This window comes from Oncorhynchus masou, chromosome 9 (assembly GCF_036934945.1).
Source record: "Oncorhynchus masou masou isolate Uvic2021 chromosome 9, UVic_Omas_1.1, whole genome shotgun sequence".
Taxonomy (NCBI): domain Eukaryota; kingdom Metazoa; phylum Chordata; class Actinopteri; order Salmoniformes; family Salmonidae; genus Oncorhynchus; species Oncorhynchus masou.
Window position 1 is genome coordinate 614,517 of NC_088220.1, and position 16,881 is coordinate 631,397.

General features: G+C 47.4%; 1 protein-coding gene across 2 annotated transcripts; it reads left to right on the forward strand.

The window, feature by feature from the left end:
* Positions 1–1,099: 1,099 nt before the first annotated feature.
* Positions 1,100–3,746, forward strand: LOC135545417 (gap junction beta-1 protein-like). 2 transcript variants are annotated; one of them, XM_064973024.1, is made up of 2 exons: positions 1,100–1,173; positions 2,708–3,746. In XM_064973024.1, the coding sequence occupies exon 2, from the start codon at positions 2,722–2,724 to the stop codon at positions 3,547–3,549; it is 828 nt and encodes a 275-aa protein (XP_064829096.1). In that variant the 5' UTR covers positions 1,100–1,173; positions 2,708–2,721; the 3' UTR covers positions 3,550–3,746. The 2 variants fall into 2 exon arrangements, with proteins under 2 accessions (XP_064829096.1, XP_064829097.1); XM_064973025.1 differs by lacking the exon at positions 1,100–1,173 and adding an exon at positions 1,778–1,856.
* The last annotated feature ends 13,135 nt before the right edge of the window (positions 3,747–16,881 follow it).

The following is a 16,881-nucleotide window of genomic DNA, read 5'->3' on the forward strand; positions in this document are numbered from 1 at the left end:
CAATCGGAACCATCTAATGGATAGATCAGGGGAACAAGCCAATCGGAACCATCTAATGGATAGATCAGGGGAACAAGCCAATCAGAACCATCTAATGGATAGATCAGGGGAACTTTTTATTTTGATTTATCTGTTATTTTACCAGGTAAGTTGACTGAAAACACATTCTCATTTACAGCAACGACCTGGGGAATAGTTACAGGGGAGAGGAGGGCGATGAATGAGCATATTGTAAGCTGGGGATGATTAGGTGACCGTGATGGTATGAGGGACAGCTTGGGAATTTAGCCAGGACACCGGGGTTAACACCCCTACTCTTACGATAAGTGCCATGGAATCTTTAATGACCTCAGAGAGTCAAGACACCCGTTTAACGTCCCATCCGAAAGACGCCACCCTACACAGGGCAGTGGGATATTTTTTTAGACCAGAGGAAAAAGTGTTATCTACTGGCCCTCCAACACCACTTCCAGCAGCATCTGGTCTCCCATCCAGGTACTGACCAGGACCAACCCTGCTTAGCTTCTGAAGTAAGCCAGCAGTGGTATGCAGGGTGGTATGCTGCTGGCAAATTGGAACAAGCCAATCAGAACCATCTAATAGATAGCTCAGGGGAACAAGCCAATCAGAACCATCTAATCCCTAAATAAACACCCAGTATATAGCACAAAGCCATTGACTGTCCACTTCTGGAACTGTTTGATTCATAGTTTCTTGAATGATTTTGCAAACATCTAATTTTGCCCACTGCCCGCCTTTTTTCCCTGCTCTCTCGCTCAGTGGTTCGGGTCAGAAGCCCTCTGCCCCTCCCCTCCCAGCACAATAATTCATTTGGCATGGAGCTCAGGCCATTTGTGTCCACACAGATTCTTTCTACTGTATGTTCTGCTGGGGGTAGGCAGAAACCAAGGCGTTTCATCAGAACAACACAGAGTCTTGTTGTGGCTCTGATAAAGGGCAGCATTGTATGGTAATAGTTTATATAAGACCATGTGACCGCTGTGCTGCGCTGGGCTCTGCTACGGTGCAGGGTAGTGGCTCGTGTCGCGGGAATGATTAGCATTTTACCACCGCATCCTTTAACAAGCCAAGAGCCTTCTGATTCCATGATCAAATAAACACATTTCATTTAACCCTTCTTTGTACACATTTTGTGTACCACCACAGCTGAAGGTAAAATCCATCATATCTCTGATTCTCTTCATTAACCATTCGGATGATGATGTGTTGAGATTCCTGAGGAAAAGGAAAGAGATTCTGACTCTCTGAGGTGTTCTGGAGTTCTCTGAGAATTCTAGAATTCCAGACTAGATTCTAGAATGGTTCTGCAGAAAGACAGTAGTTACTGATATGAAACATCTGTTCACTCAAATACAATAACTTCTCTTGGTTTGATCTGGGTGTATTTTATGATTGGTATAGTTTAAAGACTGTTTTGAGATTTGGCTATATTTCTTCAGTTACAGCAGAGGTCTTAGACAGTGTCTGTCTGAAGTTAGATGTAAGATTCTTCTAGTGAGATGGATGTTTGAGTCGTTGCTTGGAGAATGTACCTTGGCCTGCCTGTCTGGTGTAGCCGTGTCCGTTTGTCCGTCTGTCTGAAGGTCAGGTTACGGTCAGTCAGTATTAATACTTGTTGAATGGATCACATGTCTCCGTTATCATTTCGCTATTGGCTATCGGAGCGTTACGTGGCGTGACGTTACGCCCGTGTTAGGCCATCGCCCCGAGGTTCTTAAAGCGCAGGCCAGGGATAGGCTGAGTCTTGTTTGCCGTTGCTGTGACCCGACCGCTCCAGCTCCATGGCTACACCTGACGGTGGTGGTTGAAGGACCTGGTGCTGCCAGCGGAGACTGGTAGGACCAACAGCTCAGGGAGTACTGGGGCTGCTTTCGAAATCACACCCTATTCAATGGGTCCTGGTTGAAAGTAGTGCACTTTTCTAGGTGCAGACAAGGGTGTGTTTTGTTGGGGGTTGTTGACTATATAGGAGGAAGGTTCTGTTTTAGTCCACATTAGTACGGTTTGAGAATGTTTCTCTGTCTGGTGTTTTAGTGATTTGAGCTCATTTCGGATGATTGTTGGTTGGATACATACAGTACACCTGTGGGGTTATTTAAGAACTCTCTCTTCCTCACTACATGTTTGATTGATTGCCTTTATTATGACTCAGAGATTGTACAGTTTCAATGACTAAATCAATATGTTACCAACATGTGATGTACCTTGATGTCCCCTAATTCCTTCATTACATGTTTCCTTGACATGGTCGTTCTTATAGAGAATGACCACCTTTCCCAGTGTGATCGATCGTCAGCTTGTATTTATTTTACCTTTATTTAACATAAAATGCTCTCCTTCCCTATTTATTTTATTTGACCTTTATTTAACTATGCAATTCAGTTAAGAACAAATTCTTATTTTCTGCCTGTTCAGGGGCAGAACGACAAATTTGAAACTTGTCAGCTCGGGGATTTGAACTTGCAACCTTTCGGTTACTAGTCCAACGCTCTAACCACTAGGCTACCCTGCCGCCCCAGTGAGATGCATTGTCAACAGAAAGTTGTTTCCTAAGTCCTATATTCTTCTAGTGTGATCATCAGCTTGACATTTCTCCTTTCCAGACTGGGCTTGAGAAAAGCTTTTAGAGCTGAAACGTTAACATTAAACAGTCTGAACTATATCCCTTCTCGTTTCTCCTCTCCAGACCTGGAATCGAAAATGAACTGGGGGTCCTTTTACGCCGTGATCAGCGGCGTAAACAGGCATTCCACCGGGATCGGCCGGATCTGGCTGTCTGTCATCTTCATCTTCAGAATCCTGGTCCTCGTGGTGGCGGCCGAGTCGGTCTGGGGCGACGAGAAGTCTGGCTTCACCTGCAACACCCAGCAGCCCGGCTGCAACTCTGTCTGCTATGACCAGTTCTTTCCCATCTCACACATCCGCCTGTGGGCCTTGCAGCTCATCCTGGTGTCCACGCCTGCTCTCCTAGTGGCCATGCATGTAGCCCATCGCAGACACATCAACAAGAAGATCCTGAAGAAGTCCGGGCGCGGTTCCCCTAAGGAGCTGGAACAACTCAAGAACCAGAAGTTTGCGATCACAGGCGCCCTCTGGTGGACCTACATGATCAGTGTGCTGTTTAGGATTGTTCTGGAAGTCTGCTTCCTTTATATATTCTACTTGATCTACCCTGACTTCAAGATGTTCCGTCTGGTCAAGTGTGACTCGTACCCCTGCCCCAACACTGTGGACTGCTTCGTGTCACGACCCACGGAGAAAACCATCTTCACCGTGTTCATGCTCTCCGTGTCGGGGGTGTGTGTTCTCCTCAACCTGGCCGAGGTGGCCTACCTGATTGGCAGAGCCTGTCTGAGGTGTATCCATGGTAACCAGGAAGAGACTAAAGTAGCATGGATCGGTCAAAAACTGTCCTCCTACAAACAGAATGAAATCAACCAGATGATCGCTGACCAGTCGAAGTTCAAGTTCAACATGGGAGCTAGGAAGACCTCTATGGAGAAGGGAGAGAGGTGCTCTGCTTTCTGATAGGCTGCCCTGGAAGGGAGAGAGGTGCTCTGCTTTCTAATAGGCTGCCCTGGAAGGGAGAGAGGTGCTCTGCTTTCTGATAGGCTGCCCTGGAAGGGAGAGACGTGCTCTGCTTTCTAATAGGCTGCCCTGGAAGGGAGAGAGGTGCTCTGCTTTCTAATAGGCTCCCCTGGAAGGGAGAGAGGTGTTCTGCTTTCTAATAGGCTGCCCTGGAAGGGAGAGAGGTGCTCTGCTTTCTGATAGGCTGCCCTGGAAGGGAGAGACGTGCTCTGCTTTCTAATAGGCTGCCCTGGAAGGGAGAGAGGTGCTCTGCTTTCTAATAGGCTGCCCTGGAAGGGAGAGAGGTGCTCTGCTTTCTAATAGGCTGCCCTGGAAGGGAGAGGCGCTCTGCTTTCTAATAGGCTGCCCTGGAAGGGAGAGAGGCGCTCTGCTTTCTAATAGGCTGCCCTGGAAGGGAGAGAGGTGCTCTGCTTTCTAATAGGCTGCCCTGGAAGGGAGAGAGGTGCTCTGCTTTCTAATAGGCTGCCCTGGAAGGGGGAGAGGTGCTCTGCTTTCTGATAGGCTGCCCTGGAAGGGAGAGAGGTGCTCTGCTTTCTAATAGGCTGCCCTGGAAGGGAGAGAGGTGCTCTGCTTTCTAATAGGCTGCCCTGGAAGGGAGAGAGGCGCTCTGCTTTCTAATAGGCTGCCCTGGAAGGGAGAGAGGCGCTCTGCTTTCTAATAGGCTGCCCTGGAAGGGAGAGAGGTGCTCTGCTTTCTAATAGGCTGCCCTGGAAGGGAGAGAGGTGCTCTGCTTTCTAATAGGCTGCCCTGGAAGGGAGAGAGGTGCTCTGCTTTCTGATAGGCTGCCCTGGAAGGGAGAGACGTGCTCTGCTTTCTAATAGGCTGCCCTGGAAGGGAGAGAGGTGCTCTGCTTTCTAATAGGCTGCCCTGGAAGGGAGAGAGGCGCTCTGCTTTCTAATAGGCTGCCCTGGAAGGGAGAGAGGTGCTCTGCTTTCTAATAGGCTGCCCTGGAAGGGAGAGAGGTGTTCTGCTTTCTAATAGGCTGCCCTGGAAGGGAGAGAGGCGCTCTGCTTTCTAATAGGCTGCCCTGGAAGGGAGAGAGGTGCTCTGCTTTCTAATAGGCTGCCCTGGAAGGGAGAGAGGTGTTCTGCTTTCTAATAGGCTGCCCTGGAAGGGAGAGACGTGCTCTGCTTTCTAATAGGCTGCCCTGGAAGGGAGAGAGGTGTTCTGCTTTCTAATAGGCTGCCCTGGAAGGGAGAGACGTGCTCTGCTTTCTAATAGGCTGCCCTGGAAGGGAGAGACGTGCTCTGCTTTCTAATAGGCTGCCCTGGAAGGGAGAGAGGTGCTCTGCTTTCTAATAGGCTGCCCTGGAAGGGAGAGAGGTGCTCTGCTTTCTAATAGGCTTTCAAGTCCTAGTTCCCACTCCTTTTCACTGCTTCAAACTAAAGAACTAACCAGCTTGGAACCATACTGTAGAGAAATCCTCATACAATAGCTTCATAACGCCAATCATCATTTATTTCTTGCTCCATTTATTCTGGTGACTGGTGCTAGGTTCTGGTAGGATATGAAGAACAAACAGACCCAGACAAGGGGGTATTGGTTGGGCCCCCAAAAAATAAAACTAACCCGGACCAACTCGATGCTGGATTGGAGGGAGAATTTTGTTTCATCGTGATCGACACAGTCACTGTTTTCTCACAACCTTGGGGCAGAAACGGGTGGATAAAGGAACATTTGTTTCAGCACATGACTTGACAAACCCATTGTATTGGAACTCACTGAGACTCCTACAGCAGGGAGACTGCTCCTACAGCGGGGAGACTGCTCCTACAGCACGGGGAGGCTGCTCCTACAACACGGGGAGGCTGCTCCTACAACACGGGGAGGCTGCTCCTACAGCGGGGAGGCTGCTCCTACAGCGGGGAGGCTGCTCCTACAGCGGGGAGGCTGCTCCTACAACACGGGGAGGCTGCTCCTACAACACGGGGAGACTGCTCCTACAACACGGGGAGGCTGCTCCTACAACACGGGGAGGCTGCTCCTACAGCGGGGAGGCTGCTCCTACAGCGGGGAGGCTGCTCCTACAGCGGGGAGGCTGCTCCTACAACACGGGGAGGCTGCTCCTACAACACGGGGAGGCTGCTCCTACAGCGGGGAGGCTGCTCCTACAACACGGGGAGGCTGCTCCTACAGCGGGGAGGCTGCTCCTACAACACGGGGAGGCTGCTCCTACAACACGGGAGGCTGCTCCTACAACACGGGGAGGCTGCTCCTACAACACGGGGAGGCTGCCCTACAACACGGGGAGGCTGCTCCTACAGCGGGGAGGCTGCTCCTACAACACGGGGAGGCTGCTCCTACAGCGGGGAGGCTGCTCCTACAACACGGGGAGGCTGCTCCTACAACACGGGAGGCTGCTCCTACAACACGGGGAGGCTGCTCCTACAGCGGGGAGGCTGCTCCTACAACACGGGGAGGCTGCTCCTACAACACGGGGAGGCTGCTCCTACAGCGGGGAGGCTGCTCCTACAGCGAGGAGAGGCTGCTCCTACAACACGGGGAGGCTGCTCCTACAACACGGGGAGGCTGCTCCTACAGCGGGGAGACTGCTCCTACAACGCGGGAGGCTGCTCCTACAGCGGGGAGGCTGCTCCTACAACACGGGAGGCTGCTCCTACAGCGGGGAGACTGCTCCTACAACACGGGAGGCTGCTCCTACAACACGGGGAGGCTGCTCCTACAACGGGAGGCTGCTCCTACAGCGGGGAGGCTGCTCCTACAGCGGGGCTCCTAGGCTGCTCCTACAACACGGGGAGGCTGCTCCTACAGCACGGGAGGCTGCTCCTACAGCGGGGAGGCTGCTCCTACAGCGGGGAGGCTGCTCCTACAGCTCCTACAGCGGGGAGGCTGCTCCTACAGCGGGGAGGCTGCTCCTACAGCGGGGAGGCTGCTCCTACAACACGGGAGGCTGCTCCTACAACACGGGAGGCTGCTCCTACAACACGGGGAGGCTGCTCCTACAACACGGGAGGCTGCTCCTACAGGCTGCTCCTACAACACGGGAGGCTGCTCCTACAACACGGGGAGGCTGCTCCTACAGCGGGAGGCTGCTCCTACAGCGGGGAGGCTGCTCCTACAACACGGGGAGGCTGCTCCTACAACACGGGGAGGCTGCTCCTACAGCGGGGTGGCTGCTCCTACAGCGGGGAGGCTGCTCCTACAACACGGGGAGGCTGCTCCTACAACACGGGGAGGCTGCTCCTACAACGAGGGGAGGCTGCTCCTACAACACGGGGAGGCTGCTCCTACAACACGGGGAGGCTGCTCCTACAACACGGGGAGGCTGCTCCTACAACACGGGGAGGCTGCTCCTACAGCGGGGAGACTGCTCCTACAGCGGGGAGACTGCTCCTACAACGCGGGGAGGCTGCTCCTACAACACGGGGAGGCTGCTCCTACAGCGGGGAGACTGCTCCTACAGCGGGGAGACTGCTCCTACAGCGGGGAGACTGCTCCTACAACACGGGGAGGCTGCTCCTACAACACGGGGAGGCTGCTCCTACAGCGGGGAGACTGCTCCTACAGCGGGGAGGCTGCTCCTACAGCGGGGAGACTGCTCCTACAGCGGGGAGACTGCTCCTACAGCAGGAACAAATCATTCATTAAGACATTGAAGGTCTTTTTAATGGTGCACAGCGAACGATGGCACTTTGCTACGTTGTTTTAGTACTATCAGCACCAAGAGGGTCAGCAGCAGCATGGACAACTGGATGTCCTAAAATGGATTACTGACAACTTCCATTAACCAGTACAAAAGGATATGTTCATATCTCATATCCCACATTATACTGTTATATGTTCATATCTCATATCCCACATTATACTGTTATATCTTCATATCTCATATCCCACATTATACTGTTATATGTTCATATCTCATATCCCACATTATAATATTACAGTATATACTGCAGTACTGACGATTGAGGTTCTTTTCACAACAACATCCTTAGCTGCAAAGTAAACCGTATTTATTGAGGTTATTGCTCACAACCAAAGGATTGATTGATGGATACACATCTTTGTTATTAATAGGCGTTGGTGTTTCTAGGCTCTCAGATGGTACTATATAGTCTCATGGTGTTTCTAGGCTCTCAGATGGTACTATATAGTCTGTCATTGTGTTTCTAGGCTCTCAGATGTTACTATATAGTCTGTCATGGTGTTTCTAGGCTCTCAGATGGTACTATATAGTCTCATGGTGTTTCTAGGCTCTCAGATGGTACTATATAGTATCATGGTGTTTCTAGGCTCTCAGATGGTACTATATAGTATCATGGTGTTTCTAGGCTCTCAGATGGTACTATATAGTCTCATGGTGTTGCTAGGCTCTCAGATGGTACTATATAGTCTGTCATGGTGTTTCTAGGCTCTCAGATGGTACTATATAGTCTCATGGTGTTTCTAGGTTCTCTGGCGGTACTATATAGTCTCATGGTGTTTCTAGGCTCTCAGATGGTACTATATAGTATCATGGTGTTTCTAGGCTCTCAGATGGTACTATATAGTCTCGGTGTTTCTAGGCTCTCAGATGGTACTATATAGTCTCATGGTGTTGCTAGGCTCTCAGATGGTACTATATAGTCTGTCATGGTGTTTCTAGGCTCTCAGATGGTACTATATAGTATCATGGTGTTTCTAGGCTCTCTGACGGTACTATATAGTATCATGGTGTTTCTAGGCTCTCAGATGGTACTATATAGTCTCATGGTGTTTCTAGGCTCTCATATGGTACTATATAGTCTCATGGTGTTTGTAGGCTCTCAGATGGTACTATATAGTCTCATGGTGTTTCTAGGCTCTCAGATGGTACTATATAGTTTCATGGTGTTTCTAGGCTCTCAGATGGTACTATATAGCCTCATAGTGTTTCTAGGCTCTGCTGGTACTATATAGTCTCATGGTGTTTCTAGGCTCTCAGATGGTACTATATAGTCTCATGGTGTTTCTAGGCTCTCAGATGGTACTATATAGTCCAATGGTGTTTCTAGGCTCTCAGATGGTACTATATAGTCTGTCATGGTGTTTCTAGGCTCTCAGATGGTACTATATAGTCTGTCATGGTGTTTCTAGGCTCTCAGATGGTACTATATAGTCTCATGGTGTTTCTAGGCTCTCAGATGGTACTATATAGTCATGGTGTTTCTAGGCTCTCTGATGGTACTATATAGTATCATGGTGTTTCTAGGCTCTCAGATGGTACTATATAGTCTCGGTGTTTCTAGGCTCTCAGATGGTACTATATAGTCTCATGGTGTTGCTAGGCTCTCAGATGGTACTATGTAGTCTGTCATGGTGTTTCTAGGCTCTCAGATGGTACTATATAGTCTCATGGTGTTTCTAGGCTCTCATATGGTACTATATAGTCTCATGGTGTTTGTAGGCTCTCAGATGGTACAATATAGTCTCATGGTGTTTCTAGGCTCTCAGATGGTACTATATAGTTTCATGGTGTTTCTAGGCTCTCAGATGGTACTATATAGTCTCATGGTGTTTGTAGGCGCTCAGATGGTACTATATAGTCTCATGGTGTTTCTAGGCTCTCAGATGGTACTATATAGTTTCATGGTGTTTCTAGGCTCTCAGATGGTACTATATAGCCTCATAGTGTTTCTAGGCTCTGCTGGTACTATATAGTCTCATGGTGTTTCTAGGCTCTCAGATGGTACTATATAGTCTCATGGTGTTTCTAGGCTCTCAGATGGTACTATATAGTCCAATGGTGTTTCTAGGCTCTCAGATGGTACTATATAGTCTGTCATGGTGTTTCTAGGCTCTCAGATGGTACTATACAGTCTGTCATGGTGTTTCTAGGCTCTCAGATGGTACTATATAGTCTCATGGTGTTTCTAGGCTCTCAGATGGTACTATATAGTCTCATGGTGTTTCTAGGCTCTCAGATGGTACTATATAGTATCATGGTGTTTCTAGGCTCTCAGATGGTACAATATTGTCTCGGTGTTTCTAGGCTCTCAGATGGTACTATATAGTATCATGGTGTTGCTAGGCTCTCAGATGGTACTATATAGTCTGTCATGGTGTTTCTAGGCTCTCAGATGGTACTATATAGTCTCATGGTGTTTAGGCTCTCTGGCGGTACTATATAGTATCATGGTGTTTCTAGGCTCTCTGACGGTACTATATAGTATCATGGTGTTTCTAGGCTCTCTGACGGTACTATATAGTATCATGGTGTTTCTAGGCTCTCTGACGGTACTATATAGTATCATGGTGTTTCTAGGCTCTCAGATGGTACTATATAGTCTCATGGTGTTTCTAGGCTCTCATATGGTACTATATAGTCTCATGGTGTTTGTAGGCTCTCAGTTGGTACGATATAGCCTCATGGTGTTTCTAGGCTCTCTGCTGGTACTATATAGTATCATGGTGTTTCTAGGCTCTCAGATGGTACTATATAGTTTCATGGTGTTTCTAGGCTCTCAGATGGTACTATATAGCCTCATAGTGTTTCTAGGCTCTGCTGGTACTATATAGTCTCATGGTGTTTCTAGGCTCTCAGATGGTACTATATAGTCTCATGGTGTTTCTAGGCTCTCAGATGGTACTATATAGTCTCATGGTGTTTCTAGGCTCTCAGATGGTACTATATAGCCTCATAGTGTTTCTAGGCTCTGCTGGTACTATATAGTCTCATGGTGTTTCTAGGCTCTCAGATGGTACTATATAGTCTCATGGTGTTTCTAGGCTCTCAGATGGTACTATATAGTCTCATGGTGTTTCTAGGCTCTCAGATGGTACTATATAGTATCATGGTGTTTCTAGGCTCTCAGATGGTACTATATAGTATCATGGTGTTTCTAGGCTCTCAGATGGTACTATATAGCCTCATAGTGTTTCTAGGCTCTCTGCTGGTACTATATAGTCTCATGGTGTTTCTAGGCTCTGCTGGTACTATATAGTCTCATGGTGTTTCTAGGCTCTCAGATGGTACTATATAGTATCATGGTGTTTCTAGGCTCTCTGACGGTACTATATAGTCTCATGGTGTTTCTAGGCTCTCTGATGGTACTACATAGTCTCATGGTGTTTCTAGGCTCTTAGATGGTACTATATAGTCTCATGGTGTTGCTAGGGTCTCAGATGGTACTATATAGTCTCATCGTGTTTCTAGGCTCTCAGATGGTACTATATAGTCTCATCGTGTTTCTAGGCTCTCAGATGGTACTATAGAGTCTCATGGTGTTGCTAGGCTCTCAGATGGTACTATATAGTCTCATCGTGTTTCTAGGCTCTCTGATGGTACTATATAGTCTCATGGTGTTTCTAGGCTCTCAGATGGTACTATATAGTATCATGGTGTTGCTAGGGTCTCAGATGGTACTATATAGTCTCATCGTGTTTCTAGGCTCTCAGATGGTACTATATAGTCTCATGGTGTTTCTCAGCTCTCTGATGGTACTATATAGTCTCATGGTGTTTAAAAAGCTCTGACATGTTAATCACAGGCTTGTCAACACATTCTTGTGGATCTGTCCAGAAACTGTGGCATTGTTGACAAGTCACATGATGTGCAGTGGAACCTATGAAGAGGCAAGAATGAATTATTTCAGGCTTGGGCGTTGCCAGGCAAAGTAGATTAACCAATAACCTCCTGGTTTTTGATTGGTTGAAAACAGGCTGTTGCCATTTTATATTTACCTACAGTCATTTTACTTGCATAATATAATTTATTTTCATATTTAATGTAGGAAAGTTATTGTACTGTAATATAATACTACTCCATCTCTCTCTCTCTTCCAGTTCGTCAGTTTACAATTTACACATTGTTGTACAGTAAAATGATAAAGATAATGAATTGAACCTGTGCTTGTCATTCAGCTGTACAACAGTTCTTTATTTCTGCTTTAGTTGCAGTATTAATGTCCGTCTCCCGTAGGTAAACCATCCAAGTCTTTGGGTTACTTTCCTAAAGTTTCCAGAACTCCTCGTTGGATGATTATGGATTTCCTGCTTTTGAGGGGGGGTAGTAGAGTTTTGCAACTCTAATCCAGTCCATGGTGTATATAAAGACAGGTTGTAACAGTGTATATGTATATATTATTGGAATAAAATACATCATGATTTAAACAACTCAAATGTGTTGACATGTTTTATAATGTTGACTGACGTTGCAAAGTGTCAGTAGCGGTATGTTATGGTTCCAAACCTCTGGTTTCACGTCTTAGTGTGCAGTATATCCATGTTGATACCGTGTGTGTTTACCAGCCTTCCTTCTATTCCACTCCCGTCATTGGTGACTTCGGGACCTAAACGGCTGCGCTTCTCCGAACCTTTGTCCCAAATGGCACCCTGTTCCAAATGTAGTGCACTACTTTTGACCAGGAGGCTCATACGGCTCTTGTCAAACGTTGTGCACTCTGTAGGGACTAGGGTGACATTTGGGACACAATCTTAGTCATTCCCCCCTCCACCACAGTGATAGAGACACCATCTCCCTCTATTTAGCAATGAGTTGGTCTTGGCAAGCAGCAGCGGTGTTCAGCTGGTTGGGAGGGAGAGAGGGTCAGAGAGGAACTCTAGGAGGAACGACGGGGAGAGAGGGTCGGAGAGGAACTCTGAGGGACGACGGGGAGAGGGTTGGAGAGGAACTATAGGACGGGAGACTGGGAGAGAGGGTCGGAGAGGAACTCTAGGAGGAACGACGGGGAGAGGGTCGGAGATGAACTCGAGGAGGGGAGACTGGGAGAGAGGGTCGGAGATGAACTCGAGGAGGGGAGACGGTGAGGGTCGGAGAGGAACTCTCGGAGGAACGCCGGGGAGAGGGTTGGAGAGGTCCTCTAGGAGGGAAGACGGGGAGAGAGGGTCGGAGAGGAACTCTCAGAGGAACGCCGGGGAGAGGGTTGGAGAGGAACTCGAGAAGGGGAGACTGGGAGAAGCCTTGACTGACTGAAGAGTGAAAACAGGAGTGTGTTGGTGTGTCCCGTAGTGTGGAATGGTCTTGTGGCCAGCGGTGGGCTGGTCTGGTGTTTCCTGTTAATTCAAGGGCATTGCTGGGGCCTGGAGAGGAATGCCACAGAGGCATCACTGGGTTGGATAGGGACTGAGGAGGGAGAGACGCAGGAGGAGGGGCCACATGGTCTCAGTACCACAGGGAGCTACTCTTCTGGGGACAGTTGACTGACAAGGTAGGCACTTCCATATTCTACTTTTTGTTTCAGTCTAACACTCATTTCATGACCCCAATGACGTTGCTGTGGCAGTTTGGAACTCAGTGAGGACAGACAATTTTTATGCGCTACACACTTCAGCGGTCCCGTTCTGCGAGCTTGTTTGGCCTACCACTTCACGGCTGAGCCGTTGTTGCTCCGAGACGTTTCCACTTACAGTTGACTGGTGCAGCTCGAGCAGAGCAGAAATTTGACGAACTGACTTGTTGGAAAGGTAGCATCTTATGACGTTGAAAGTCACTGAGCTCTTCAGTAAGGCCATTCTACTGCCAATGATTGTCTATGGAGATTGCATGGTGTGCTTGATTTTATACACCTGTCAGCAACGGGTGTGGTTTAAATAGCCGAATCCCCTAATTTGAAGCGGTCTCCACATACTGCTGTGGGTATATTGTGAATCATTCTGGGGAACAAATACCTGCATGCCTATGGATGTGTAGCTAGCTATCGAGCCGATCGGTGTATTGACCCAAACCTTTGGTATACATATTAGTTCAGAACCGAGCTATGAACCTCAGCTATCATAGCCAGTTGTATCAACTTCAAAACAGCCTGGATGACATTAATGAAGCCTATGGATTGAGTAGAATATAATATCACTTTGTGGCAAGGATGGAAGTATATACATGTAGCTATTAGCATGCATGAGATCCCCACATTGTAGCCTGTACATGTAATATATTCACTGATCAATGACTCTACCTTGGCAAATAAAGGTGCAGTTCAGGTATGAATGTCTTTGAGATTATTCTTCAGTCATATCGGGGCGGCCACTGGTAGCCTAGTGGTTAGAGCGTTGGACTAGTAACTGGAAGGTTGCAAGTTCAAATCCCTGAGCTGACAAGGTACAAATCTGTCGTTCTGCCCCTGAACAGGCAGTTAACCCACTGTTCCTAGGCCGTCATTGAAAATAAGAATTTGTTCTTAACTGACTTGCCTAGTTAAATAAAGGTAAAATAAATAAATATCCAATACCAGGAGTATCAAATTACAGCCTTTGACTGGCGCTGTGTCTGCATGTATGTATTACATCCACTTCAACAGGGTTTACCTCTCCTGGTCCTGGGACATCAATGATTTCACATTGGAACTAATGGACTAGAAACAGGATTTAACTCGTTAAAAGGCTGATTTGTAATAGTTTTATACAGATATAATTGAAACAGTACACTACACTTCCTATGCATGTAAATACCCTAAAACCAGTTCATCTAAGTTCATCCAGGCACTTGTCATCTCCCGTCTGGATTACTGCAACTCGCTGTTGGCTGGGCTCCCTGCCTGTGCCATTAAACCCCTACAACTCATCCAGAACGCCGCAGCCCGTCTGGTGTTCAACCTTCCCAAGTTCTCTCACGTCACCCCGCTCCTCCGCTCTCTCCACTGGCTTCCAGTTGAAGCTCGCATCCGCTACAAGACCATGGTGCTTGCCTACGGAGCTGTGAGGGGAACGGCACCGCAGTACCTCCAGGCTCTGATCAGGCCCTACACCCAAACAAGGGCACTGCGTTCATCCACCTCTGGCCTGCTCGCCTCCCTACCACTGAGGAAGTACAGTTCCCGCTCAGCCCAGTCAAAACTGTTCGCTGCTCTGGCCCCCCAATGGTGGAACAAACTCCCTCACGACGCCAGGACAGCGGAGTCAATCACCACCTTCCGGAGACACCTGAAACCCCACCTCTTTAAGGAATACCTAGGATAGGATAAAGTAATCCTTCTCACCCCCCCCCTTAAATGATTTAGATGCACTATTGTAAAGTGGCTGTTCCACTGGATGTCAGAAGGTGAATTCACCAATTTGTAAGTAGCTCTGGATAAGAGCGTCTGCTAAATGACTTAAATGTAAATGTAATACAGCCTTTCACTGTTGACTGTCTTATCATAATGTAATATACAACCTGACTGTCTTATCGTACTGCAATATACAACCTGACTGTCTTATCGTACTGTAATATACAACCTGACTGTCTTATCATACTGTAATATACAACCTGACTGTCTTATCGTACTGTAATATACAACCTGACTGTCTTATCATACTGTAATATACAACCTGACTGTCTTATCGTACTGTAATATACAACCTGACTGTCCTATCATACTGTAATATACAACCTGACTGTCTTATCGTACTGTAATATACAACCTGACTGTCTTATCATACTGTAATATACAACCTGACTGTCTTATCGTACTGTAATATACAACCTGACTGTCCTATCATACTGTAATATACAACCTGACTGTCTTATCGTACTGTAATATACAACCTGACTGTCTTATCGTACTGCAATATACAACCTGACTGTCTTATCATACTGTAATATACAACCTGACTGTCTTATCGTACTGTAATATACAACCTGACTGTCTTATCGTACTGCAATATACAACCTGACTGTCTTATCATACTGTAATATACAACCTGACTGTCTTATCGTACTGCAATATACAACCTGACTGTCTTATCATACTGTAATATACAACCTGACTGTCTTATCATACTGTAATATACAACCTGACTGTCTTATCGTACTGTAATATACAACCTGACTGTCTTATCGTACTGTAATATACAACCTGACTGTCTTATCATACTGTAATATACAACCTGACTGTCTTATCGTACTGTAATATACAACCTGACTGTCTTATCGTACTGTAATATACAACCTGACTGTCTTATCGTACTGCAATATACAACCTGACTGTCTTATCGTACTGCAATATACAACCTGACTGTCTTATCGTACTGCAATATACAACCTGACTGTCTTATCATAATGTAATATACAACCTTGTACTGCTGACTGTCTTATCATACTGTAATATACAACCTGACTGTCTTATCGTACTGTAATATACAACCTGACTGTCTTATCGTACTGCAATATACAACCTGACTGTCTTATCGTACTGCAATATACAACCTGACTGTCTTATCGTACTGCAATATACAACCTGACTGTCTTATCGTACTGCAATATACAACCTGACTGTCTTATCATACTGTAATATACGGCCTTTCACCTGATTCAGATCATCATAGTGCCGAAGACCAGTTGATTACTTTCACTTTTCCCCAAATAATGCTTTCCTTATGAAGACAGGAGGCTCCTCCTCTGGCAGGATGATGTCCTCCTCTGACTGGATGATGTCCTCCTCTGACTGGATGATGTCCTCCTCTGACTGGATGATGTCCTCCTCTGACTGGATGATGTCCTCCTCTGACTGGATGATGTCCTCCTCTGACAGGATGATGTCCTTCCCTGACAGGATGATGTCCTCCTCTGACTGGATGATGTCCTCCTCTGACTGGATGATGTCCTCCTCTGACTGGATGATGTCCTCCCCTGACTGGATGATGTCCTCCTCTGACTGGATGATGTCTTCCTCTGGCAGGATGATGTCCTCCTCTGACAGGATGATGTCCTTCCCTGACAGGATGATGTCCTCCTCTGACTGGATGATGTCCTCCTCTGACAGGATGATGTCCTTCCCTGACTGGATGATGTCCTCCTCTGACTGGATGATGTCCTCCTCTGACTGGATGATGTCCTCCTCTGACTGGATGATGTCCTCCTCTGACTGGATGATGTCCTCCCCTGACTGGATGATGTCCTCCCCTGACTGGATGATGTCCTCCCCTGACTGGATGATGTCCTCCTCTGACTGGATGATGTCCTCCTCTGACTGGATGATGTCCTCCTCTGACAGGATGATGTCCTCCTCTGACTGGATGATGTCTCTAGTGGATGTCCTTCCCTGACAGGATGATGTCCTCCTCTGACTGGATGATGTCCTCCTCTGACTGGATGATGTCCTCCTCTGGCAGGATGATGTCCTCCTCATAACTGGATGATGTCCTCCTCTGACAGGATGATGTCCTCCTCTGACTGGATGATGTCCTCCTCTGACTGGATGATGTCCTCCTCTGACTGGATGATGTCCTCCTCTGACAGGATGATGTCCTTCCCTGACAGGATGATGTCCTCCTCTGACTGGATGATGTCCTCCTCTGACTGGATGATGTCCTCCCCTGACTGGATGATGTCCTCCTCTGACTGGATGATGTCCTCCT